This window comes from Echinops telfairi, unplaced genomic scaffold (assembly GCF_000313985.2).
Source record: "Echinops telfairi isolate 266 unplaced genomic scaffold, ASM31398v2 ScPeMD7_443;HRSCAF=831, whole genome shotgun sequence".
NCBI lineage: Eukaryota > Metazoa > Chordata > Mammalia > Afrosoricida > Tenrecidae > Echinops > Echinops telfairi.
The window spans coordinates 8,590,692-8,617,216 of NW_022104341.1; the positions used below are offsets into that span (position 1 = coordinate 8,590,692).

General features: G+C 45.2%; 1 protein-coding gene across 1 annotated transcript in view; it reads left to right on the forward strand.

The window, feature by feature from the left end:
• The window catches only part of VAV3 (vav guanine nucleotide exchange factor 3), a 417,371-nt gene that overhangs the window by 203,055 nt on the left and 187,791 nt on the right, over positions 1 to 26,525 (forward strand). The window contains exons 11-16 of the mRNA XM_045292020.1: positions 2,329 to 2,424; positions 6,937 to 7,005; positions 9,083 to 9,169; positions 11,091 to 11,176; positions 14,301 to 14,433; positions 14,802 to 14,911. Coding sequence (XP_045147955.1) covers positions 2,329 to 2,424; positions 6,937 to 7,005; positions 9,083 to 9,169; positions 11,091 to 11,176; positions 14,301 to 14,433; positions 14,802 to 14,911 — 581 coding nt within the window. The remainder of the gene's footprint in view (positions 1 to 2,328; positions 2,425 to 6,936; positions 7,006 to 9,082; positions 9,170 to 11,090; positions 11,177 to 14,300; positions 14,434 to 14,801; positions 14,912 to 26,525) is intronic.

A 26,525-nucleotide genomic window follows, 5' to 3' on the forward strand; every position in this document is an offset into this window, starting at 1 on the left:
GGAACCAGGCAAATCTGTCTTGTAAGGAATGCAGCCAGAATGCTCCTTGGAAGGAAGAATGGGGAGGCCACATCCTACATACTTTGGACACGGCATCAGGAGCGAGCGGTCCTTGGGAAAGGACAGGCCGTGCTGGGTGAGGAAGCGGATTGGAGCGAGAGGAGATTGTCCTCCGGGAGAGGACGGCGCAGTGGCTGCAGCGAAGCTCTCAGACATGGCAATGCGCGTGGAGAAGGCACAGCAGCGCTTTCTGTTGGGCATCGGTCACTATGAGTGGGAAATGAGGGGAGAGCACCGGACCGCAGCAACAACAGCAGTGCGGCAATCTTTGCTGGAACTGCCTTCTGCAGACCCCGGCCGGCTAAAGGAAACATGGTCTTATCCACGCTGTCGCCTTGCTTCTCGTGTCTTCTGGCTTGTAGTTGTTTTCATTCTTGTTGATTTTTATCTTTCATTTCTCCCCGGTGCAACCAAGAGAACACAGCAAAGGGTATTGGAGTCTCTTTATGTTGCCTTATCAGCCTGGATCCACCCCACAGATGTTATTTTCCTCAGGATTGGAGGTTACGGGAAGCAAGTGACTGGGTATTTGGGGGAAAATTACTTCTACCTCTTTACCTAACAATACGCAAACCCAAATCCAAACTCATTGCCATTGAGTGGATTCTGACTCCTAGTGACCCTTCACGACAGAGTAGAATTGCCTCTGTGGGTTTTGGAGACTCACTCTTTACGGGAGTAGAAAGCCTCATCTTTTCCCAGTGCAGCAGCTGGTAGTTTCGAATTCTTGATGTTATGATTAGCAGTCCAGTGTGTAATTCACTATGCCACCAGGGCTCCTTATTATCAATGCTAGTAAACAATTAACATTGATCTTAGCCCCCTCACTGTAGCTAATGTAAGCCATGCTAGTTGCATTCTTTACTTTCAAAGCCTACAACTTAGAACACACACACACACAATTTATAGTAATTTCCATCATCTAACAAAGGGGATGGTATACGTGTATTATGTTTTTGTTTTCTTCACAGTCTCCTAACCTTATGCTAGGATAAACCTCAGTTCCAAAGAGTTAAAAAAACACAGCTGTGATGATCAAACCCATTCATTACAATACTAATTTAACCTCTTGCTTGAGCCTTGAGATCAGATGCTCTACGATCTGAAGAAGAAAGTTGAAATAACGACCTTTCTTACGACCTGACTGAATATGCCAGGATGCGCCCCCAGTTCTTCTTGCCTAAGATCTGTGTTAAAGCACACTCACTAAGTACCCCATCGTTAGAGCTAATGCTGTTTGTTTTGCAGCCCCTAATTATATAGTCTTTACTGTGCCCAGAGAGCTGAGTGCGGGTAAAGTAGAAACAAACTGTTTCCTTGAGTAGTCCCCCTCCATGGTCTGGGAAATCCCTTGTTCTGAGATGTCATTTAGCTGAAGATTTGGGGTTGATGAGGTTTATTGGTAGTAATAATACTCACCGGGCATTTCCTTGTATTGTTTTGAACCACGCTACAGATACACGTGAGACCATAAAACCTGAACAGTAACTTGTCCAAGGTCACACACAGCCAGGAGAAAGCTGATTTCAATTTAGGCATTGACGCTTCAAATTGAGAGCTGCCTTTTCTGTGTTGTGGCTGTTACAGAAAGAGTGAACAAATCAATGCTATATTTAAGCCAGTTTTTAAGAAAGAAGAGTATGAGATTAACAAATAAAACGGGAGGCTTTTTCAAAACTTGGACCACTGTGGTAACTTTACACTTCAGCAAAGTTTCAGAGCCAAACCTTCAGTTTCATTGTGTTCAACAAATATTGGTTAAACAAACATCCACTTCTGAGGAGTGTAAGGAGAGGGGGAAAGTTGTATTGAGATTATTACTGGAAGCCGAGAAGTACATAGCTCTTGAGGACTGGGATGGATCTTGTTGGCAACTGGACAAAGCACATGGACATTGGAGAGAACCCAGTGAGCCACCAAGGCTGGAGGTGGGAAAGTGCATGGCCAGTATGACGGGCAGGGGCTTGCTCTCCATGCCTGGCCCTTATGCCCAAAGGGGAAGTGGTGCTGTAAGGGAAAGCTGAGGACCCCGTTTGTGCGGTGGAGACAGATTTTCACTCTAAAATCTGTTGATTGGTTCATATTTGCAAAGGAAAGGCTACTACTGTGTTTTCGTTTGTTTGTTTTTCAATTGATGGCCCTTCCTTCTGGATTAAGTCCTTGTATAATCACAATAATTCCATGATAGCCTTTGTGTTTTCAAATGTTTGCTTTATGACTTGTCAGAGAAAATGAGCAGGTTTTTTTTTTTTTTAAATGTTTTATTAGGAATGTTCCAAAAGAGCGAATAATGGGAAGTTCACTCTTCGAGATTTGCTTGTGGTCCCCATGCAACGCGTGCTGAAGTATCACCTTCTTCTCCAGGTATGCAGCTGAAGCCCATTGGCCTCTTTCGTTACTCAATGAGCAACCACCGAGCAGCAGCTGTGTTTCAGAAACCCTTTGTGTGGGCCCTCCTGCCATCTGCTCCTGAATCATTACTAGCTCAGTGGGGAACCAACAGAACAATTGGGGATTGCTTCCTCCTTGTAGCAAAGTGATTCCATACCTGCCACAAAGTCACATGTTGTGTCCTTGCAACAGGGTTGGCTCAAAACAAAACAAAACAATACAAAAACAACATTAAAAATAAGACACAATCAATAACAATATCCCTTCAACAAACTCGTCTCTCGCTAGTCGTAATCATATATAGTATCATTTTGTGGCAATACATCATAGACCTTTGCCTTATAACAATAAGCTAAAGATATTGTGCCGCATTCTGTGTTGCTTGCTGGTATTTAAAATATAATAAGGCTACCTTTATTTTGAAGTGATTCTTGTTTAAACCCACAAAGCGTATGGTTTCCACAGTTAGTCCTCTAATGAGGGTGGAGAGTCATATAAATTTAATTTGATAGCTGTGCCAGGAGACTTATTAGTTCTGCTCCACAGAAGTGTCTTACTGTATTAGTCTGTCAGCTCTGCTGATGCTCGTGAAATGTCATTCATACAAGATCCACCTCGGATGTGAAATATAATTTTGAGTCTCTTGTGCTTTGTACATTTTGTACAGTCAGTGGCTTGGGACAACATCCGTTTGGGCGCTGTCTGACTGCATGTGCATCCTTGACCCCCTAAGATGGTGATAGGGTTCAGAAATCCCCACCAGAGGAAGGGACGTCGAGCAGGTGACCTGAAGGAGTGTGACACTTTCTCTTTCACAGTGCATCTAGCTCATGCCTCTTTAATGTAAAACAAGTGTTCTTTCAGCATGCAATGCATATGTAACCTATGACACCTATACTTGACAACCCCTGGCTTATGTACTATCCTGTACTTTCTATTATGAACTCAAACTATTTACAAATAATGGTTACCATGTAACAGTGTATGCTTCAACTCATAGGCAGCAGCTTCAAATCTCTTGTAGCATCTGATTTGAGTAGGAGGACTTCAAAAGTTTCTGGAAAAATTCCATTATCTTTTTATTTGATTTGTTCATGCCCTTTTTGAAGCCCCCTTATAGTATTGTGAAGTGCATTGTGGCTCCTAAATAATGCATAACCACCGTTAGTCACAGCAGCAGCAAGCGGTGAGGGAGAAGCATCAATCTAGAAGTGAAACAAAGGGTTATTAATCCACACTGAAGTGGCAAATCAGCGAATGCTATTGCTCACTATGTCTGTTTGCTAAGCATGTACTATTGTGTTCCCACAACATCCAAATCACGGAGCATCCCTTTCACAGAACACATTGTGTGCCGTAAGTGACACATGCCAGTCTATTAAATTTCTTCAACTGTAGCCACAGGGTTATGACTTGTCTCTATTTTTGTTCTACTGAGAAATCAGAAAAATTCAAACCCTGATTATTTCTTAAAATGCATTGAAACATTTATGAGACCTAAACTCACACCGCCTTAATCAAATTGGATTTTATGAAAAAATAATAAGGAAGACTCAAGCAATCTGTTTCTGAGAAATCTTGGAACTGAAAACATATCCAAAATAAGATAATATTTCATAACTTTTGTATAGTCAGATATTGATTTGGAGAACATAAAAGGTATCTTTTTAAAAAATATCTATTTTACAAAGATCTTTTAAAAGACTTTCAAAGTATAAAATATGACTGCACTTTTTAGAAAATCGGCTAACTCCAACCCCCCTTATTCCTTTGTTTGCTTCATCTTTTAAATTTAGTTCTCTTTGATGACTTGTTAAAATAAGACTTTTTATTTTGAGCTGCACAATAGATAAAAATTCTAGAAATGGTTTTTATCTCAAAATTGTGCCAAAGTAAAATTCATTTATTTACTGTCTGGAATTTGTCAAACAAATGTGGTTATGCATTTAAATATTTTCTGTAGTGGAGGAATCACCTTTGAAAATACCTGATGAAGGTATAAGGCATCATCAGAACAAACATTCTTCCCATAGTGAATGATGGGGGGAGTGCGGAGTGGAGACCCAAAGCCCATTTGTAGACCACTGGAGAGCCCCTTGCAGAGGGGTCTTGGGGAGGAGACGAGCCAGACAGGGTGTGATGTAGCAATGATGAAAAATACAACTTTCCTCTAGTTCCTAAATGCTCCCCCCCCCCCCCCATTATCATGATCCAAATTCTACCTTGCAAGTCTGGCTAGACCAGAGGATGTACACCGGTACAGATAGGAACTGGAAACACAGGGAATCCAGGGTGGATGATCCCTTCAGGACCAGTGGTGTGAGTGGCGATACTGGAAGGGTAGTGGGAGAGTGGGTAGGAAAGAGGGAACCAATTACAAGGATCTATATGTGACCTCCCTGGGGGACGGACAACAGAAAGTGGGTGAAGGGAGACGTCAGACAGGGCAAGATATGACAGAATAATAACTTATAAATTATCAAGGGTCCATGAGGGAGGGGGAGCGGGGAGGGAGGGGAAAAATGAGGACCTGATGCTGGGGGCTTAAGTGGAGAGGAAATGTTTTGAGAATGACGAGGGCAATGAATGTACAAATGTGCTTTACACAATTGGTGTATGTATGGATTGTGATAGGAGTCGTATGAGCCCCCAATAAACTGATTAGGAAAAAAAAGAAAATACCTGATGATTTGAAATCACAGATTTTAAAAATGAGCATCTTTTGTACTGAGGAATTTGAAATTTGAGTATTTTACCATATTTAATTTTTTAATCGTTTTATTAGGGGCTCATATGACTCCTCACAATCCATACATATATCAATTGTGTAAAGCACATTTGTACATTCATTGCCCTCATCATTCTCAAAACATTTGCTCTCCACTTAAGCCCCTGCCATCAGCTCCTCATTTCCCCCCCACCATATTTGATTGAGAAGCAGAAATGAGAGAGAGAGAGAGAATAAAAATTCGATACGTGTGCTGCACATGTGGTCCAATGTCGGGTCATCTGGTCACAGCTAGAAGCATCCATGGCGTTGAACTCGGCGCAGTTTTGAGTGGCCTCCCTGAGCTGAGGTGCCTGGGTGACACATCCAGTTTGCATTCCACTGCTTAACCCACAGGCTGGCAGTGTGAGCCCACCTGGAGGGGCTCAGGAAGAGAGATCTGCTGACCCACGTCCATAAAGATGAGAGCCACGAACACTCTGTGGAGCATTTCGGGATTGTAATTCATGGGGGTGTCGTGAATCAGAAAGGCCTCCGTGGCGGTGTGTGTGGATGTGTGTGTGGTTCCCTGGTTCCAAGCCCAGAATTACTGCTCATGTGACGAAGCCCCTGTCTGATGAAGCCCGTTTAGATGGGAAGAGAAAATGAAAGATACTATTTCTAATGTAATGTGATACGTAGGTAGGAAGTCAAAGTTGGTACAAATGAAGGCCTGCATTATTAGGAGATATGTTTGGCTACAAACCACAAGGTCAAGCAATTTGAACCCATCAGGCAAGTGGGAGAAAGACGGGCTTTCTTTTCCCACGGGAACCTCCCAGGGGCCTTTCTTCGCTGTCCTACAGGATCTGATGAATTGGATTTAGCTCCGTGGCCCTGGAGTTGGTTTGTGTTTTGGAGTTTAGGAGGAGGTTGTGGGCAGGTCTAGAGTTCTCCCTAATGGAAACTTTCACAGACAAGTGGTTCTTGACTTGGGCTTCGAAGGATGAACAAGAGGTTGACAATAGCCGAGGGAAGGGCAAGGAGAGAAAGCAGTCTGCCTAATGGGATTACAGACTGGAGTTCCTTTTGCTGTTTGTGGGCAATGTTGGATTAATAGGGTATCGATTGTTAGGATGAAGTAAAGAGAGAGGTGGGGCAGGGTTGCTGAATTCAGATCACGTGAGCCCATGGGACTGCCCCATCAGGTGACAGGTAGCATTCTAGCAGTGGTGGCGATGGGCTTTTTAGAATGTGTAAAGTTGGGATTTGAAAAAACATGGACAAAGATGAAAATCCAGGCCACAAGAACGTCCTCAGGTGCAGATGAAAAGCGAGACCTATGAAAGAGGCGGGAAGAGAACAAACAGCATGGATCAATGAGTAACCGAGCACAACACACAGCAGCTGGAGATGCCCTTAAACCAGAGGACAGGGTGGTCACCGGAACCCAAAGCTATCAGGAGACCAAGTGTGATAGTTCGTCAAATATATCCGCTCACTTGGCAAGTAGGGGCTCTTTCCTGGCACTTGGGAAGCTCTGTTAGTGCAGTGTGGGAGATAGGATTCAGATTCATCTTTGGAACAAAATGGTCCAGAGTATTGTTTCATGTTCTGTTGGTATCCAGTCTTGCAGTTATTTGACACTTTCTATGAAAATATTCTTTTAAATCACGTTATTCAATGAATAAAATGTTTTACTTTTTAGAAAAGTATTTTCTTCTGTCTGGATTTTAATCAAATGAAAGCAGTATTAAGACTTTTATCTTTTAAAATAGGAACTGGTTAAACATACCACTGATTCCACCGAGAAGGCAAATCTGAAACTTGCTCTTGATGCAATGAAGGTAAGGCTAATGCACCAGTCACTGTTTATATTCTCGGTTCTTGCCTATGAATGGAAGAATTTACATTGCTAATATGCATGACTCTGTGATAGGTAGGAACATAGTAAACATGAATAATTGTGGTTTTGGTTGGGAGAGCTGGGTATTTGTTATTGAAATAGGTATCTTGGTGCAGTTTTAATTAAGTTAGTAAAAACACACACACAACAAAGGAGTCTGTTAAATAGCTTTTGTATAAATGTGACCACTCTCATGACCATCAAAATTATTTCATATGATGGTCTTATTTCGCCTCTTTTTGTGAAAACTCTTGGCTGGGTGAACAAGAGTCCGTCAGTGACTTTGGAAAGCTAGGTCTGAGTTACTTTCCTTAGACGAGGATTCTCGTCAGACTTAACACTGGGGATGGTGGACGTCAGTCTAAGTGAATCCCGTTTGCGGTTTTATCTTTAGGTAATTATGAAATATCATGAACCATTACCCAATTTTCATGTTATACTGAACAAAAGGACCTTGAAATACTGTGTACCCATGACAATGTGAAATACAGTATTTGTTCTTGCAAACCAAATGCTGAAGGGACTTTGCTCAGAGTAAACCCAACCAAACGCACTGCCATGGGGTCCGTGCTGACTCTAGTGAGCCCTGGTGGGTTTCCAAAACTGTAACTCTTTGCAGGAGGAGAAAACTGAGTTTTTCTCCCTTGTTCAGAGTAGTACACACTTACTCATTTGTCAGCCTATAGCAATTTCTGGTGGCATAGTAGGTGGTACATTGGGCTACTAACATCAAGGTCAGCAGTTCGAACCCACCAGCTAATCCAAGGAAGGAAGATTTACAGCCTCAGAAACCTTAGAGCAGTGGTTCTCAACCTTCCTCATGCTGCGACCCTTTCATACAGTTCCTCATGTTGTGGTGACCCCCCAACCATAACATTATTTTTGTTGCTACTTCATAGCTGTAAGTTTGGTACTGTGCTGAATTGGGTGACCCCTGTGAAAGGGTCGTTCGACCCCCAGGTTGAGAACCGCCATAGAGGCAGTTTCACTCTGCCCCACAGGGTAGCTATGAGAAGGAATCAGCCCAGTGTCCATAGGATGTGCATGTGCGTCTGTGTGTGTCTGTGTTAGCAGTGCTGTTAGACGGATTTTAGCACCATTATCAGGAAACATCATGCACTAATTTGTTATTATTAAAAAGTCATGAAGTTTCTAGTTTCTAAACAAGCCATTTACCGGCCCATCCTACGAAGAGTCAGGTTTCCATTAGAACACAAGTAGGACCTGCGTTTCTCAGACTTCTGTGCCAACTGCTGCAGCCCCACCAGAGGGGAGAGAAAAAACAAAAAGCTCAAGAAAACACCCCAATAAAAACCCAGGAAAATCTGACGCCCACGTAACAAAAGTCGCTAGTTACAGTAGGGAATGATCCGCTCATGTGTCCTCAAATATCAGAAGACAATGCAAAGTAGACATTGAAGAGACATGGAGAAAAGAGACTTGGCCCGCGGGGCTGCTCGTTGTTGACTTTAATTCACTGCCAGGCCCCTTAGTTTCTCACAGTCCCCCCCGCCCCGCCCCCCCTTTACAGCCCAGCAGGCTTCCTTGGGTGACCGCTCTCAGTAGCTGAGGGACCAAGTGGCTGCACACAATAGCCCTTGCCAGACCTGTTGTCTCATTTGCGGGGACTGTCCCCCCTGTTAATCCTTCACAATTGCCCTGTCCTAGCCCGCGTGGAAATGTAACTCTCCAGGTCTGAATGCATTTAGAGTGTACATCCTTCTGATCCAGCGGGCCGTTATTGCCCTGCATGGTGGCACGTTTGCCCCCGTAAGCAGCAGCACCCTTCCTGGCTCGTCTCTGGACTGTGGTAGGTGGTCACCCTTCGGTGTTCCCAGCTGCCTTCGGACAATTTTAAAGTGCCTCTGAGAAGCAGTTTTGACGGACTGAATGTTCATTTTATTCCCATTGAAAAGAGACGATGGCAGTGGTTACTGCTAAGGTAACGAGTGGCGTGTTTCTGCTTTCCACTCCTTCTCAGCACGCCCTCTTGTCGCCCTCTTCTCGTTGCTCTGCAGGACCTGGCACAATATGTGAACGAAGTGAAAAGGGACAACGAGACCTTGCGTGAGATTAAACAGTTTCAGCTATCTATAGAAAACCTGGTATGTGATTATCCTTCCATCCAACTCCCCCCATCCCCAACCCGAGCGCATCCTAGCCATTATTTTACCATCAGCTTTCCATTGTTCCGAGGCTAATGTGCCACTCACACTTTTGGGGCATCGACATGACTTCCCGATGGTCCTCTTGTCTGTCCCTTGTCCTTCTCACCCCAGTAGCTCTGTCCCTCTTCTCCCAGAAGTCTAAGCTCGAAGCGTAGGGTCCACTTTTGTCTTGGCCTTCACTGACCCACATGCATACTCTCGGCTGGCCCCGGCTCCTGTGTTCCTGTTGCATCTGTTTACCAGGGGATTGCTACAGGTGGGACACAGGCTTGGTGCCAGGGCTGTAACTATGAAGGAGATGGTTCTGGGGGTGAGTAGGCAGTTAAAAAGGAGCTAAAAATGCCATGTTGAGCTTAGTGCTGTAAGGTCGGTACTTATCAGAGGCTAATCATGGAATGTCTTTGTTTAATAAGATGGTTCGAAGAAGTCCTCTGAGCCATTTGTCATTTGAACTGGGACTCAATGGCTGCGAAGAAGCAAGACACACACAGATCCAGGGGAAGACAGACCAAAGTGCAATGCCCAGGGGCAGGCGAGAGCCAGGTGTATTCCAGAAGTCAGAAGGGAAAGGAGGCTGGAGAGTGAGAGCCAGAGGAGGGTGGCGTGTGCCGAGGGGAACTACACACTATAGCCCTGTGTGTCCACATGTGGAGTGGAGTTTGTATTATGACTGCTATGGGACGCGAGTGGAAGTTGTTGTTTTAATCAGGGCATGCCACCATCTGATTCACATTCCAAGAAGATCTTTTAAACAGGCAGACGCAGTTGCAAACCGTTGAGAGAGCGTGGTGATGGTGACTTAACTCTTGGCCGTGATGATGGAGATAAAGGCAGGCCTGAGTCTAAGTTTTTGCCAGCGCAGCCTTAATGCTCTCTCCTGCTCTTGCTCTTACAACCACTTCCTCACGTCAGAACCCCATCATCCCCATCTTGTAGAAATAGCAGTGTCCTCATGCGGTTGCGTTTCCAAAAGGTACATTTTCCAGCTTACTCTTTCTCTAACTTGTGAACATTTTCTGTTGTCTTCAGGGTTGAGCCCGTGTTCCTCAGGATGTGCTCTGAGCCCCTCAGTGATCTGACAGGCACCCTCTGTAACCACCCACATGCTTTATATTGTAGTTGCCCTCCTGTGGTTTATGCTCTTTAAACTGCCATGCCTTTGCATAATTCTCCTTCTGAACTTCACCTCCTCAGAGCCTGGAATGACTTTTCATTGTTCCCTACCCAGTTCCCTCAAGATCAAGGAACATCATTTCCCTTCCTTAATCTTTTTGTAATTCCATAACACCTTGCCTGGACAGACAGCTGTTTCCACATTGATTCTTATGCTTTCTTGAAGCACAGTTGATTACATGTCTGTCTCCTTTATTAGAATGTCAGTGATAGGTTTTCAATAAATTTTTTTTATTCCCTTAAAACGTGGCCATGTAGGTATTCATTAACTCCATTTGTTTGGGTTGGCTCCCTGAAATTGTTCATTGTTTTTAACCAATAAGTTGCAAGTTTTCATTTTTGAGACTTAGGTCAGGGAAGCCATTCCCAGTCCTGTAGGGCAGAGTAGACCCCTTGCTGTGCACGCCTCCTAATCCTTCCCTTCCTGGCACTTGTGCACTCATAATTCTGTTCTTCCAGTATGACCCCAGAGGGCCGGGGCAGTGCCACGTTCCTTCCCCTGCAGTGTAGTCCCTGTCAACCTCGTGCGATGGGTTCTTCCCAGCAGTTTGTTCTTTGGGCAGCGAGCTTCCTCATTAAGGTTATACAAAGATGAATGCATATGCTCTCCTCTGCCCTAGCATTTATCTGTATAGATGTGCTTATGCCAAACTCAGATCTGCACATTTTTGTGTTTTGTTTTTAGAACCAACCAGTTTTGCTTTTTGGAAGACCTCAGGGAGATGGTGAAATCCGCATAACCACTCTGGACAAGCATACGAAGCAGGACAGGTGAGCAAATCAGTAGTCTTCCTTCCACAGCCCAGGAACCCTGCTGGGCAGTGCCTAAGCACAGGGCTGTTAGCTGACAGCTGACCCACTGCGCTCCCTGGGAGGAGGCTGAGGCGCTCCCTCGTGGGCTGGGTATGGGGTTCGGCTGCTCTGCCCACGAGGATTGCTCAAAGTGGGAATTGACTTGTCAGCAACAGACTTGGTTGGCTTTGGGGATATCAGAAGTTTGAGAAAACCTTACAACAGTTTTGTTAGACTTCTCGGGTTGAGAAATCCCTCGGTCCTTGGCTTCACACAGGAAAGAATTCATACCAAAGCCTCGTTTGTGATCCCAGTGGGTTTTTATAAAGGATAGAAGCAGTTTGGGGCAATACAGTAAATTGAACTCAGGCACCCTCACATGTAGAGACCTGGGGTGGGGCGTGGGGGTGGGGAGAGAGAGGAGAGAGAGGAGAGAGAGAGAGAGAGAGAGAGAGAGAGAGAGAGAGAGAGAGAGAGAGAGAGAGAGATAGAGAGAGAGAGAACGGCCCAGCCCAGAGGAGAAAAGAGGGCGATGGTCTCCAGGTTACGACTTTTAGGGTCTTCCACTGGGAAGCATGGTCAATGGTACTGGCTGACCCCATTGGCTGATTTAAGCCACCTGGCCTAGCTTGGGCCCACCTAGGTGCACCGCCCACTCCTGCCTCTGGGCCTGAATTGGCATGCGCCCTTTAGCCTGTATTGCCTTCCAACCTCGTGTAGGGACCCCTAGGCATGGAGAGAACAACCCCCTATGTTACTACCTAACGGTTTGTCCGGGACCAAAGAGAGGAAAGTGAGAAGAAGGTGAGAGGACAGAGCCACCTGTGCTCCCTGACACTTTCTAACTTGGGCATACTGCTTTCCGATCGCTCGCTGTGAGGACACCTATCGGCCGTTCAAGCCCTCCAGAAGGACACGGCATATCCAGGAAAGACTCTCAAGGCTGAAAAAGTGTATACTAGAATAAAAATAGACATCAAGTAACAACAAACCCCTACTCGGAAAACGAAAACACGGGTCTGATGTTTTGGTCTGCATATTAAAATAGCAGAGTAGAAAATGGCCTTATAGAGAAGGCTGAATGGGGCTCTGGTAGTGAGATTCTCTTGACTGAAATTGGCAGGTGTGCACTGGGAGGTGCCTCTGACCATACACTGTCTGTCTAGCTGGTGCCTTTTGGCCGTGGAGTTCCTAAGCGACGCACGCACGCGGTGAAGTGTCCCCTTACTCCCCAACAGGCTGCCTGTGTGTGCTCACCCAGAGCCGCCTCAGACGTTGCACAGACTGGGTGATGTATATACTTGTGTATAAGCTGAGTTTTCCAGCACATTTGTAATGCAGTTTTTGTGGTAAAATTAGGTGCCTCAGCTGATAGTCGGGTCGGCGTATACTCGAGTATATACGGTACTTACAAAAGGCCATAGCCTTGAAGAGCCTATAAAAATACAGCAACAACAACAACAACAACAACAAACCAGCAACAACCCCCCAAATCGACTGCCAGGAGTCCATTCTGATTCATGGGGAAGGAGCCTGCAGGATAAAGTAGAACTGCCTCTTAGTTTCCAAGACTGTACATTTCTGTGGGAACAGACAGCCTCACCCTTCTTCCTCAGAGGTGCTTGTGGGTTTGAACCGCTGCCCTTGTGGGAATACTTAACCTCCAGGGCCACTAGGGTCCTTAGGTAGTTGAAGAATCTAACTGTTCAGAATCGATTCAATAGAGGGTAACAACAAATACCCATTATATATTTATAGGAGAGCTTCAAAAAGTTCATGGGAAAATTGCATTATCCTTTCATTCCATTTTCCTCTGGATTTTGAAACCCTCTCATAGATGTAGTTAATTTTGCAACCAACAGCAACCGCCTTTGTGGCAGAGATGGGCATTATCTGGAATTTTTGAAGACGAGCTGGTCAGCCAGCAGGGGGCAGCATCAACTCTTGTTTCCACTCCGATGCCCTGGCTCCAGATTGCTCCCAGAAATCATACCTCCATTAAGCCGCGTCTCAGAGAGCAAGCGGCTTTGAAAGTGATTCCAGTGGGAGACCTATGGGAATGGTTATCTGCAGCATCATTATCATTGTGTACAAAAGCATACGCATATTGGTCACTGAGAGTTTGTGGAAAGATCAAAATACCGATAATAGGGTCTTAAGGTAGGCTTCCTTTCCTGAATTTCACTGCTTTACGACAAAAAGAGAGAAATATCAACATTACATCTTAACCATAACTTCTCTACTGTACTTTTTGTCCATGCACTGCTCAGTTTCTCTCCAAGTGGCCTCTAAGTCAGAGCAACCTCCTGGCAGTTGGATCTGGGGGTGAGCCCTGCCCTGGCCTTCACCAAGAGTGTGCCTTTTGAGCAAATTGTCCAACGTCTGTCCAGCTCAGTAAAATGAAGATGATGGTGATGCCTGCCTTCGCAGGGATGGTCACAGGGCTGAGAGTGTGTCAGGCTTGTGAAATGAGCTAACTTCAGTCCTCTCATAGATGCTGATGATTCAGTAACATCCCAGGAGAGTGGGTGTTATAGTTAACTTTATTGCCATGTAAATTTAGCATTTTAAAAACCACACCCCAAGAATCACTCCTGAACAAAGCTTTATGGGTTAGCTCTATTGTTCCTTGGGCACTGCTCTGTATGCACATGGATTTTTATGGTGATTTTGTAAATAAGGAAACCAGTACAAACAGTGAGGCGATTCATTAGCACTTTGCTACTAATCACTAGAGTCCTGGCTGGAGCCCACCTGGGGAGGCGGCAGAAAAAAGTCGGGGTGGTCTATCTGCCTCCATTTGAACTCATCCTCCAGCAAACCATTGAAACAGTTCATTTTCAGCTCTGGACCACCAGGAGTGGGGATGGACTGGACAGTAATTGGTGGGTTGGTTGGTTGGTTTGGTACCAAGACACACCTAGTTCTATAGCCTCAACTATCACATTCTTTTCAGTGAGCAGCACTGTGTTTTTTTTTTGTCTTTCACTGAAAAGAAAAAGCAAGTGGTTGGTTAAATTAAATTGTCCCAGGGGGGAAAAATAAACCTACCAGCTGCCAGACCACTTCCCATCATTCAGTCTCCCCCTCTCTGTCTTCCCAGGCATATATTCCTATTTGACTTGGCAGTGATCGTGTGTAAACGAAAAGGTGACAACTATGAAATGAAGGAGATAATAGATCTTCAGCAGTACAAGATAGCCAACAACCCTACCACTGATAAGGAGACTAAAAAGGTGAGACCTTGGTGTTAGATGCTGTACCTTAGTCATGACATTGACTAGGGAGGAAAAGTGAGCTTACCAATTCAGATGGTTTTGTGTCTAGAGATTGAGTAGGGACGACCCTCTGAGACGTAACTGGGCAATGCCGCAGTGGAGCGGAGCATCTCTAATGCCTTCATGATCAAGACAGAGCCCTGCACTTGGCAGTAGAATTGATTGTAGGCATGGCATTGATGACAGTAATACGGTAGATTGGACATAGTTTGTTTGCTGACAGTGTTACAGGGTTTTTTTGGTATAATTAAGATGGATTTGAGGGCATAAATGGATGCTGTTAATTCATGATACATATTGACACAAATCATTTTCATTTTTAACAGTGGTCTTATGGTTTCTACCTCATCCATATCCAAGGACAAAATGGCTTAGAATTTTATTGCAAAACAAAAGACTTGAAGAAAAAATGGCTGGAACAGTTTGACATGGCTCTGTGAGTATTTCTGCTTTGAACAGTGCTTGCCTCCCCTCTGCTTAAGCCACCTATGAATAGTGAGCCACCAGTAAATGTACTCCCTTGCAGGGGGGCCAGCTCTGAGCACGAGGCTGATGAGCCCATCTGATAGCTTCGCTCTCCTCGGAGCGGGGCTTTGGTGAATTTCTTCAAGAGGAAGAAAGAGGGAGCTCTAAGCTTCCGTGTGACTTCATTCTCACAGCCTCGTTTAATCTTTAGTTTTCAGCAAGAAAATATTCCTGAGTCTAATGATAAGCTTTCATGAGATTAGGTGCCCTGGAGTCGTTTCTAACTCATAGCAACTCGTTGTACGACAAAACAAAACACTGCGCTTTACTGCGCCGTCCTCACACTTGTTCTTAGTCAGAGCCCATTGTTGCAGCCACTGGCAGGTATATACATATACGTGCAAATGTGTACATATACAGACTCACAAGCTTGTGGAAACGTACCATTATCTTTTATATGCACATGCACACACACATATCATTGTTGAAATATACACACACATTATCTTTATGTATACCTATACACATTATCATACATATTCAAATATGCATATCCATATGAGTGTGTGTATCCATACACACACACACACACTGTGTGTATACATACACACATGAGCAGCTTGTAAAACTGGAAAATTGGAATGAAAAGATAATGGATATTATCCACAAATTTTTCAAGCCTCCTCTTGTCTATCTTTAAATTATACAGGAATACGCATGCGTGCACAAATATATATGTAGGGGCATTTACCTTAATTTTATTGAGAGATTGATTTCTTCTGTCTGTGTATTCTTAACTCATTTATTGTGTGTACCCTGGCTAAACAGCTTGGCATATTCAATGTGTGCTTTCAGGGTCTGCTTGCTTCCAGTCTGCTTCCTTTTTATTGAAGAGAAGTCCACCCCAGAGGTGGAAATAAATCAGACTGGTTTCAAAAGGAATGGCCTACAGAGATTTAATTACGCAGAAGCATGTCATTACAGGCATTCCTTTGTCATTGGGGTGTTGACAGATTGAACGGCGCATGGTGACCCTGGCTACGAAGGCGCACAGGTCACATGCAGAGGAAAACTGTTGGCGAAAGGTGGAATTATGTAGGAAAACACACGTTGTGTAACTGCTCCATTTGCGGTTTACTGTTATCAACCCATTGTGGAACAAAGCTGTGGAATGTTGTTTGTTTCGCTTATATTTAAGGAACGCTAATGTTAATATAAAACTGAGGTAGCATTTGAATGTTTTATTACAGTTCTGAAGAGAGAAAAACAAATAGTCTTTTAAATTGTTTTACTTAATTGCTGGAGGTAGAAGCATGTAAGAGAAAGATTTTCAGGCTTATGGATAATTCAGGATTCATTGCTGTGAACTAGCTATAAGCTATATAGTCTTAAATTCTTACAACTGTGGTTTCCTCATCGGTATAACATTATTTATTTTGAACTCCACATGATTGATATCTATATATATATCAGCCAGAGTGCTATTCAAATAGTATAATAACTGATACATAGTATGAATCAATAAGTGTTATCTATTATTGTTCATACTGTTCTGTATTGGGATTGGGTGCTTACAAAATCAAAATAACCCATATGCTCTGCTGTTAGGCTAATAATTAAAGAAAAGGGATTGGTGGTTTTGCCCTTCACACCATGAGTTACTTTCCTACGGGGAGCCCCTGGGTCTGTACCCAGGATGGCTGTGACACCTGAGGTCTCTGATGAGCACTGGGCAATGTCACCAAGACAATCCAACCTGGTGGATTTAGCCTCGGGACGGTGCTCCGTAGGGTTCTTAATGGCAGATGGTTGTTGGAAGTAGATTGCTAAGCTTTTCTTCCATGGCACCTCAGGGTGCTCTCCCCCTACCAACTTTCAGGTTAGCCGTGAGCACAGCAACCACTTGCACTATGCTGGACTCCTGTCCTAAACACAGGCTGCTCTCTCCGGAAGCTCCAAGGGATGGCCAGTATGGGGTGTTCAGCCAGTGGAATTGGAGTGACAGTATGCAGGAGATGGTGTTCATGGGCAAAGAGAGAGTTGATCTGGAGCCCTCGCCCTTGTGGGAACGATGCTATGCTCCTCCTTCATTTGGTTCTGTTCAGTTATAAATCTAAGATGAGTGAAGGCAAGCTGAGGAAGGGGAAAATAAGGTTAATATTAAAACTTTTTTTTTTTAAATTCCCGGGCTCCTTGGCCTGCATGATAGATTTGGCAGTTAGTGTTTTGTTCCAGGGCCATCACAGAGAGCGCGGGCTCTTTGGAGCATCACCAGGGACCAGATTGCTCAGCTTGCATGCGGCTTCTTCCGTAGATGGCTACCGGAGCTCCAGCTCTCACCGCGGCACTGCTGACAGCCCGGGGTGATCTTTTTTGTGTCAGGATCATTTGTAGAGATGTCACCCATGTAGTATTGACCAGCCTTACTTAGATGGCTGCAGGGGAGCTTAGGAGATATGGCAGTGGGGAGGGGGTCCTTTAAAACGTTCATGGAAAAATGGATTTAAAGGGAATTTTTAAATGAACTTTTTCATGGTTCCACATGAAAACCTGTATGCCAGGCAGGAGTGTGCCTGGCTTGGAATTGAGGATCTCTTCCCTAGAAGAAGGCAGGAGTGGGTAGGTTTGGGCACTGAGCAGTCACTGCCAGGCAGTATATAGACCTATAGAAACTTATAGAAATATGCTGCTGCTGTTGCTTCCGGTGCTCTTGAGCGGGTCCCACCTCACGGAGGATCTACGTGCAACAGGGGTGAACACAGCGCCAGCCTGTGCCCTCCGCATGGTCGTTCTTCTGCCTGAGCCCATTGAGAGGCTGTGCCAGTCCAGCGCACTGGGGGTCTTCCTCTTTTCCACTGACCCTCCGCTTTACCAAATACGCTGTCCTTCTCCAGGGACTGGACTCTCCTGATGACGTGTCCGAAGTCCAGGAGATGGAATCTCACCACCTTTGCTTCTAAGGGGCATCTGACTATACTTTTTCCAAGACAGATTTCTTTGTTTTTGGCAGTCCATGGTACTTTAAATAGTCTTTACCAACACCATAGTTCAAATGCGTCAGTTTTTCCCCTTCCAACCGTCATATGTATATGAGGGGATTAAAAATGCGTTGGTTTGGTTCAGGTGCGCCTAGTCCTCAAAGTGACCTCCTCACTTTTCATCACTTTAAATTATTCCACCATAGGGAAGTTGTCTGTAGCACTTACATAGAGGCTGTGATTCTTAATCTTTGGATATTTCCCAAGTGCCTCAGCACTGGGATTAAACGTTGTTGTAGTTGCTGTATGTCAGCCCCCAGCTCTGGGGATCCCATGCACAGTGGGATTGGACCATGATGATCAATAGAGTTTTCATTGGTTGGTTTTATTGGAAATAGATTGCCTGGTCTTCCCTCTTGTTTGTCTTAGTTCAGAAACTTTGCTAAAATCCGTTTAGCGTCATAACAGTCCTCACAGGCCTCCGCTGGTGGGTGAGTGATGGATGTGCTTGGTGGACGAGTGATTCTGGGGCGCAAGTCTCCCATGCGGAGGGCTGGGATTCTTCCACTGGATCACGCTGCCTCCGCCTCTCAAGAACCTCTTTGCTGCCACCTTTTCAACTCGTGGCGAGCCTGCCGGACAGAGTGGAACCATCCCATAGGGCTATCAAGGCTACATGTCAATAATCAGAACCAAGCTCACTGCCACAGAGCCCGTGGGGACATAGCGACCCTGTAGGGAAGAGTAGAACTGTCCCGAGAGTTTCTGAGGTGAATTCTTTACAAGAGTGGAAAGCCCTGCCTTCCCCCAACAACGAAAGTGGTTTTGAACTGCTGACCTTGGGGTTAGGAGCCCAGCACATAACCATTATGCCACCAGGGGACGTAATTATTTGTGACTATCTTTGCTCCGGAGATCTATTGAGGATCCCATATAGTGGGTGAGAGGGTGAAAGTACCTTTTTTGAGGATTGCCCAAAGTCAAAATCAAGGCGTTGATAAGCAGAAGTTAGACCATGTATAGGGAAGAACACACACACACACACACACACAGAAGAATTTTTTTCAAGTATCAGGGTATTCCATCAGCTGATTCGCTCCCCTGTTTTCTGAAGCTCTTTATGCAGGAAGGGCCTGACAGTGTCCCACCGTGAACTTTGTAAAATAAATCTTACCTGTCTTCGGCTCAGGAAACAGCCTAATCTCAGTCTCCATGCTGAGGTCCTTGCCTCTGGTGCAGCTTTGCCCTTCTGTCCCAGGATCGCGGAGTCACGCACGCAGACAGAAGTCCTGGTGGGTCTGCCCCCAGACCAACCGGTGTCTCTTACTCTCTTGAGCATCTCCATGCCCCAAGAGCCTTCCTGGTCCTGGCGCATGATGGGTTGTCACTTTAAGGAATTCTGGAAAGGAAAGTGAGGCATCGGTGGGAAGGTGGCGGGAAATCAAGGGAGGTGATATTTTAAGACTGATGAAAGGCTTGCCAGTTCTATTTACAGAAAATGACAAATAGGCTGTTTATAGAATGATGGGATCACCTTTACTTGAAATCTTTGCAAATCACCTTTAAGACGCTTAATTTAGAACATTCAAAGGCACCACGGAAAAGCACGAATACCAAACAATAAGCAAGAGGTAGCTGGTACACAGAAATCATCTTCCCCAAGATGACCTAAATCTCTGCCTCTCTCATCATCGACTGCGCCTCTTGGTTCCTGTGGGGAGCAGTACTCTCTGACCTCCCTAGGCCCCAACCACTTCTGGCATTTAAAAGAGGCAGTGGACCACACCAGGACTTGGCAGACCTCCGTAGCACAGCCTGGCCGAAGAGGAGGCGGCAGTGACCCACTTGGATAGGGTAGCCAGGAGACTTTCACTTGACCGCTGGGTGTGTATTAGCAAGGCTGATTGCCCTTGAGGTTGTTGAAACAGTGATGGAGCCCCATCTGTCCAGAAGCCACGGTTGTCCTCCCCTATGCTAAAGAGTGTCTTTTAATCCTGAAGAGACGGCGTGCTCTGCTTTGCTTATTTCCAGCAGCTTTTTGCCACGGACAGTCACTCTCCATTTCATCTCGTGTGAAAGAGGTGGCAGATATTTTTATTAGCTTCCACTGGCTTTCACGGTGACATGGAAAATGCAGACACGAACACCTATAGCAGTGTTCAAAGTAGTGTTAGGACACTGCAGGCGTGTTTCCTCCCAGTCTCTGAGCTCCAAATGCGTTTGTGCAAAATCTCCTGTAAGATATATAGGTTTAAATTGATAAGCATTGTCATACCCATTTACCTCTCCCTGAACTAGCAGTCACAGGAGCATTTTGGCGCATTTGTACAGGTTTAACACGAAAGCATTTCCAGTCGAGTTGAGGATCTTAGCTTGTAGCATTTTCTCTGCAAGGCTGCTAAAATAAACACGTGGTCCCAGATCCTACTACCTAAAGCTGGAGGCAGGGCCTGTTTTTGGTTCTCTTGAATAGGATCTAGAGGATCAAACAATTTCCTTAAATATTTCTGGAATCAGTCAAAGGTAGGTAGCATATGAACTGGGAATGAAATGAAAGAGTAAGAGGGTTTGGGGGGTGGGGTGGGGGGCAGGGGTGAACAGGACAATATCAGAAAGGAAAAGCCAAACGGCAGGAGTGAAAGCCACCACGGGGAAGGAAGACAGTGGCACCCTGGGACCCAGCCTGTGTCCTGAAGGGATCCGAAAGACCTCTCACCTGCACTTTCTTCTCTCAGACCTGACCCTTCTTCTTGGAATTCTAATAATTCGCAACACTCCCTCGAATGGATAAAGGCCCCTTTGAAAAAAATGTGCATACCATGATTAACATCATTAATATTGTTATTAGATAATTAGATCATTAATTATTAGGCAGAGTATAATAATATGTATGCATAACATGCTGGGGGGGAAAATACCATGCCGGCCATTAAAATCTTTTCCAAAGAAGAAAAAAAAATGCACAACCCACTTGCTGCCAAGTCGTTTCTGACTCAGTGGCCCCATGTGGGTCTGGGAGGAACTGTGCTCATGGGGGTTGCAGTAACTGACTTAGAGCATTAGGACTTTCCCCTAAGTCACCTCTAGGTGGCCTTTCACTGCCAGCCTTAACCCAGGATCCCAAACCAAACTCTCTGCCAAGGAGTCAGTGCTGACTCATAGCGAGCCCCCCTGTGGGTTTCTGAGACTAACTGTTTACAGGAGTAGAAAGCACTGTCTTTCTCTTGGGGAGCTGCTGGTGGTTTTGAACTGCTGACTATGGCGGATTGCAGTTATCCAGGGTATTTGTGGGTTAAACACTAAAACAGATGGTAGAAGAAAGCTGAGAATGGGGCCTGGAATTAATTCCAGAGTTCAGGATTGACTTTGCGGCATGGTAACATCATTGGCTACTTCATCCTTTGAGTCATTTGAAGGAGGAGCCTCTGAACTTTGTCTGATGGGCTCCTAAAAAGGAGTGGTCCCCTGGTGGGTTGGGAAGGAGACAGCAGTCTAGTTGCTAAGAAACTTGAGTGACATTCTGCAGGAGGCACTGAGCTTCTTTCTAGTTTACTTCCCTTGCACTTTCATGACGAAGCTGAGGTTGCACGCACTCAATGCACACCTGTTGCAGGATTAGAAAGAAAGATGTAAACATCCGAGGTCCAGTGGGACAGCGTTTCAAAGCACTTCCTCGAACCCAGGCTTTCCTAGGCAAGAACACGAAATTCACGTTCTGCTCTCTGCCGAAAAGCCAATGAGCCTACTCATCCCATTTCATATGTCCCCCTATGTTTTATCAAACATCATTGGCTTTAACCTAAAGACATCGCTTAGATTTTCTGGGGACTGGGAGAGGGTTATCAGGGGAAGCTGGGCTCATTCAGCCACCATTTATTGATAATCGCCTGGTTGGCAGGCATAGCTAGAAGCTCTGGGCATATATAACAAACAGGGAGCTGTGACAATTGAAGTTTAAGTATTCTAATTTCTAAATACAACCATGCTAAGTTACACATGAAGGATTGAATTTCAGGACTGTAATCTTGAGATTTCTAAGTCAACTTTCACATCCAACCCCATTACTGAATTTTCAATAGATGGAAGCCCCTGCAGTATATTCCACCTTCATATATAATCATTTTTCACCCATCTCTCATAATTAAATCTGACCTTGACTGTAATCTTATTGCCACCCTGTTGGTCCATGCCTTCAGCTTCTGAGGGTAGTTTTTGTATCTCTAGCCCCCTCCCCCAAGCCTGTTCTCCACTGAAAACCCAGAGTGATTGGATTGTCTGATTCTCTACTTCAAAACATTTGTGCATTCTTTACCGCCCTCCAGCCAGCATCAGAATTCCCACCAGGACCAACACAAGTCCGCATGATTTCATACTGGCCATGTCTCCCATCACTTTCCTATCGGTTAGTTTGCTCTTGGCAGATTGAGCGGATTTCGGGTCCTAGAGTTAGCAAAGACTCACGCATGCCTTCACGAGGAGGTTTTCCTACCTAGGAAATCCTTTTCTCCTGGGTGACAGGACTTTTTCCCTTCAGACTTTAAGTATCACTTGATGCACTAGGCACCTTCTGTCCCCTATGCTAAATTGGTATTCCCACCTCCCCAGGTCCCCTGGCGATGGTGATTATGCGTCTGGACAAAAATTACCCAACTGTGGTATTTACAGCTGTTGTCTCAGCCCACAACCCCTCTGCTTATAATGAGCACTTGTTATTTGGCTACTCAAAGTAGGAAACAATAGTTAAACACTTGAGTGATGGGATCCTTCCTGTTTGACTTACTGTCACAATCGCCCATGCTTGAATCTCTCCCCACGTATCATAAGAAGATTTAGATAGGAGATGCTGAAACATCTGCTACCCCCTCCCAACAGCTTAGAGTTTTTTTAAGACCTACATGCAAATATCTTTTTTAAACATACACGCACTAAGCTGCTAGTGGAGGGTACTAGATATCTCAATGTCTCCTTGTGGGTGTCATGGAGTGCTTGTGCAGGTGTCGGATACGTTTGGGGCTGTTCCCCTCAAGGTCAGCAGTTCAAACCCACCAGCTTGCTACTCCACAGGTGGAAGTTGAGAGTATCCGCATCCATAAAGATGTACAGCCACTGAAACCCTGTATAGGGTCCCTGTGAGCTGCAGTTGTCTAGTGGGATGGCAGTGGGTTTATTTTACACGTGGATGGTATAGATTTGTTATTCTTTCCCAAGTTACCTTTCAGATGCAAGAGTTTAATTAAAAAAAATCATTTTTACAGTCAGTGAACCTGAGAGTTGGCCTTTCAGGCATTTCTTTGTGGCAGTGTGGCATGTTACTTTCATAGAACTTACAGGATTATTCTACTTAGGTCATTTTCATGCTATGAAATTGTGACTCTCAAATTGTGTTTAACTTACCATACTTATGATTCTAACCAAAGAATAATATGTAACTCATATGCTACTTGAAAGGAGCCCTGATGGTCCAATGGGTTAATCTTTGGGATGATAACCCCAAAGTTGGTGGTTCAAACCCTCCAGCCACTGCTCATACGAAAAATGAGGCTGTCTGCTCCGATGAGGATTTCGTCTCAGATATTCTGTGTCGCAGTTCAACTCTGTCTTATGTGGTCACTATGAGTAGGGTCTGTCTCAAAGGTAGCATGATACTACTTACATTGAGACCTTGTCTCTAAGCCAGTGGTTCTCAACCTTCCTAATGCCACGACCCTTTCATACAGTTTCTCATGTGGTGGTGACCCCCCAACCACAAAATTATTTTCGTTGCTACTTCATCACTGTTATTCTGCTACTGTTATGAGTCATAATGTAAATATCTGATATGCAGAATGTGTTTTCATTGTTACAAATTGAACACAATTAAAGCATAGTGATTAATCACAAAAACTATATATTGTGAAAGGTTTATTTCTAATGACAAATGAAATTTTGTCTTGAAGCATGGTGTAGTGTAGGTAACAGTCTTCGCGCCGGGTAGCTGTATGTGGTGTACCTGCATGTGGGCGGACCTGCCTGGAGATGGATAGAGGAGTGGTGTTTCGGTTCCTACGACCATCGGAAATATGTGTTTTCTCATGGTCTTAAGTGTGACCCCTTTGAGAGGGTCATTCGACCCCCAAAGGGACCGTGACCCATAGGTTGAGAACCACTGCTCTGGGTGGTGGTGGACATAGGTTGACAAAAACTCCCATTCTAGGGTCTGCAACACTCCAAGTCCACCTATAACTTCCTTACAGTCCTCTGTATTTCTGATTCCTTGTGGCTTACCTTCTATTGGCAGGCTTTCACGCCTGTAAAGAGCTACAGCCTTAGAAACGCACAGTGGAAGTTCTATCCTGCCCTTAAATGGTCGCTGAATTAGAACTGACTGGGATTGAGTTGGAATTGACTCAGTGTCAGGGAGGTTGGTTTGGGTGAGACCCAGAAGAAAGGCTTCTCCTCTTGTCCGTTTCCCCGTGAAATCCAGACACAGCCAGCGTTTTGAGAGGTTGATGAATGGCACAAGGGAGGCCCTCTGTCCGCTCACTGGCTCTTCTTGACACCCTCAGTGGCACTCTGCAGTGTGGCCCTCCCCTTGACCCTCAACATGCTGTTCTTTGCTGTGGTTACCTGTGCAGACCGCACAGGTGCTCCGATGGGAGGACCTGGTCAGGCTGGTTTAGAGGAGTACAGCTGTGCTGAGTTACACACCAGTTCAAAATGAGTCTCTCAGGAGAACATGGTCTTTGTTGTTGACTGAGCAGAGGCTCATGTTTATAATACCAATGCTTTGGCAGCAAATTTCACATTCTGTTATAAAATTGAAAAGATTGGCTCTGCTTATATTTTTGCCCCAATGCAGATTCCTCCACCATCTATGGGGCGATAAATTGGAGGATTCTGTAACAGCCCACACAGCTTCTACTTACTGTGACTATTACAGTGGCTACCAAGGCTGTGGTAATGTCTGCTTCTCCACCCTTTACTTTATTTCTCCTCTGCTTCCTCCTCATCAGCCTTCCTGTCCATCATGAGATCTGTTTGAATCTTCTCACATACATACATACATACATACATGCATATATATATATACAAGTCAGCTCTTAGAGCAGGTACCTGCAAATCTTTGCCAAGGACGAGAGAGTAAATATTTTGAGTGTTGTGCGCTATGTGATTTCTGTCACAGCTACTGAACGTAACATGATAGCTCTGTCTATAACACGGTCATAGACAATGCATGCCTGACTGAGTGTGGCTCTGCTTCAATAAAGCAGGCTGTGAGCGGAATTGGCCCACACACTGTAGTTTGAAACCCCTGTCTTAGAGCCGGGCAAGCTGTTGCAGACCCCGGCAATGCAGCAACTAGGTTTTCCCACTTCAGTGGAACCACACTGTGACCTCTTGTGCCCGTTAGTAGCAGTGATTGCTAGTTGGGTCATCGTGTTGGGTGAGCTGCAGAATGCTCTCCACCCCCCCAGAAGGAAGAAGACAACAAAACAAGGGGAGGGATTACCCTCGTGCAGAATTCCTCTGCTTTACTCCTTTGGCGGCGGGCGTGCCTGTGCCAAGAGCAGGCTGTTCGGTAAGCTTCCTTGTGTGGACTCCTGGCTCTTAGCAACAGCACGGTCCACTGTTCCATCCTCACAAGGCGACCCCATGGCCTCAACAAGGACGGTTTCAGTGCTGCCCTTTGCGCTCGCATAGCCTTTCCCTGGCTTTCATGCCAGGTGCGCCTGTTCTTTGTTCTCTGGAGAGGGCACTAATGAAAGCGGGGAGGGGCACAGGATGATGACGGTGGCACCAGGACTCTGCCAGCAGGCAAGCCATCCTGGATGAGCTGTATGTGAAGGCCGTATTTTGACAGTGGCGGTCCCTGCTTTGGCATATTCTGGATATCCAAAGCCCATCCAAGTGTGTCTTTGGGAATGGGTGGCCTTGGTGACATCATGGCCACGATATCAATCTACAAACAATCTTTGTATGGACCTCCCCACAGGTATTTTTGTTTTGGGGTGGAATGATCGTCTCTGAAAACAGCCTTTATGATTTCTCTCCTTTGAAGGCTTTCCTGGCCAGATTTGAAAAAGAAGAAGAACTTGTTTCTGGGTGTGGAGTCCACGCCTGCATGATCTGTTGCCCTTAGGCTGTGCTGAGACTCAGGGTGCAGACCTATTCCTATTAATCTCCGGAGTTGAAGCCAGCTCAACTCTCCCTGAATCTAATGTATTGTCTATAACCTTTCAAAATTGGCAGTTAAGTCAGTATGGGGAACTCAACTACCGTTTCCTGGCAGCAATAAAAGGAAGTAGGACACGGGACAGTGCTCAGAAAAATCACAGCTGTCATAAATGGAGTCTCTCTGCAGCCTGTTTGATCCAGAAACATGCGAAAGCATTTCATGCATGACAAAGCATTAGTAAATATTAAATAGTATTCTTGTTCTGTTGTGGCCTAGTGTGGGGAGCAGCGGCCTCTCTTTTTCTCTGGTTATCTTTAACCCGTACTTGATGTTTTCCTGGCAGCTCTTGTCTATGCGGAGGCGGTGTGTGTGTGTATGTGTGTGTGTGTGTGTGTGTGTGTGTGTGTGTAGACTCCTGGCTCATAGCAACAGCACGGTCCACTGTTCCATCC